This window comes from Chrysochloris asiatica, unplaced genomic scaffold (genome assembly GCF_000296735.1).
Source record: "Chrysochloris asiatica unplaced genomic scaffold, ChrAsi1.0 scaffold00085, whole genome shotgun sequence".
Lineage (NCBI taxonomy): Eukaryota > Metazoa > Chordata > Mammalia > Afrosoricida > Chrysochloridae > Chrysochloris > Chrysochloris asiatica.
The window spans coordinates 8,226,109-8,227,794 of NW_006408603.1; the positions used below are offsets into that span (position 1 = coordinate 8,226,109).

Sequence of the window (1,686 nt, forward strand, 5' to 3'; positions counted from 1 at the left end):
AGCTCCAGGCTATATCTCCAGGGTCCAGCTCCAGGCCTAGCACATAACATAGCAGTGCTCTCCTGCCAGCTGGCCTCTACTGTCCTGTCACCAGGGGCACAAGGCAGCCACCTAACAGTCCCACTTCTCTGGCTGATAGGGCCTGGGGGCAGGAAAGAGGGTCTATAGCTGTGGAGCCTCAAGTCTGGGCAGGAGGTATGACAGTCTGGGTGCTGGGCACACTGGAGTGAAGCTGCCAGTGTGGAAGGAGATGTAGTCCCTTGGGGTTGTCCATTGGGTGGCCAGAACTCCTTTTCAGAGTAGCAATGGAGGTGAAATCATTCTGCATTTGAGAAGGGAGATGGATGCCTCACAGCCACAAAGGAACAAATTTGTTCTGATAGTCAAAAAAAAGGGGGGGGGGGGGGGAGGGGAACTACTGAGGAACACAGAAAGGAGGAGGCAAGGAGAAGTTGAGCTAGCAGAGGGTGGAGAGGCCAGTTTACTGGTTAGCCTTTTTCTCCTTCTTTGTTGTGTTGAGTGCGCTCCTCTGGGACCAGGGTCTCACCATCTGGTTCCACTGCTAAATCCTCCCTTAGGAGGTAGCAGGCCAGCTGATCCAGGGCTTCCAGGCTCACCCTCTGCAGACGCTGCTGGTGCTCGTGCCTCAGGATCCGCAGCACTGCCTCAGCGTCCTGTGGCCTGAAGTGCTTGGTCAGAATCTGGTCCAGCTGGTGCCACAGGGGCTGAGGCCAGGGGCTGGGCTGCGTCTTCTTCAGTGCTGCCTTCTCTGAGGGTCGAACAATCACACTGATGGAGGCACTGGGCCCGATGCAGTAGTCAGAGAGGCATTTGTCATCGTCCATGAGCTGGCCACGGAAAAGCAGGTGCTGCTGCTCTTCTAGTATCTGCAGCCGCTCTGACACCAGCTTCTTCAGCGTGGCCACGCTTTCTTTCCCAGACACCTTCAGGCTGCATTTCCGGCCCAGGAGCAGTTTGACCGTGAGGAGCATGGGGCTGGGAGTGGAATCAGGAGGCAGTCATGTTTAGGGGCTGCCCTGACTATCAAGGGCCCTGCAAGAGAGGTTGGTGTCCCTATCAATAAGGGACTCCTAGATCCATGGATTTGGCCCTGGTGGTCAACCATTGGCCAATACACAATGATGCCACAATGCTGCAGAGGGACTCATTCCATAGTAGAACTTGAGGGAAAGCAGTGGAGCATTCTGGGAGCGTATCCATGGAAAGAGGAAAGGGAAAAGGAAGGCCAGGAAGAAAACGGAGAAAGGAAACAAGAAACGACATCTTATCTGTCTTGGTATACCCATCTCCAATGCACAGGGCCTGGTACATGTAAGGTCTCAAATACATGCTCATAGATTGAAGGAAACAAATATTGGGTCATGCAGGAGGATGCAAGGTCCAGGACTGCAGACTGAGGGGACAGATCAATCTGCCTGCAGCCCTCCCCTCACCCTACCTCCTCCCCCCATAGAGATGGAAATCCAAAATTACATAAAAATAAATCAGAAAGCGATCCCTGTCTTTACCTAAGGATCTTCTACAATATTTCTTTAAAGAGCCAACTCCCTTGGTGCATTTGAAATAGGATAGAATTTGCAAATGTACCTACAGATGAACTCTCTGGTGTCAGGGAATAGAGAAGTAGATGGGGTCTCTCTTGGACCATCCGGGAGCTCCCAGACT

The 1,686-nt window shown here is 52.8% G+C and overlaps 1 protein-coding gene across 1 annotated transcript; it reads right to left on the reverse strand.

The window, feature by feature from the left end:
- Positions 1-488: 488 nt before the first annotated feature.
- Positions 489-992, reverse strand: UBL4B (ubiquitin-like 4B). The gene has a single exon (XM_006866000.1). The coding sequence runs from the start codon at positions 990-992 to the stop codon at positions 489-491; it is 504 nt and encodes a 167-aa protein (XP_006866062.1).
- Between the last annotated feature and the right edge of the window lie 694 nt (positions 993-1,686).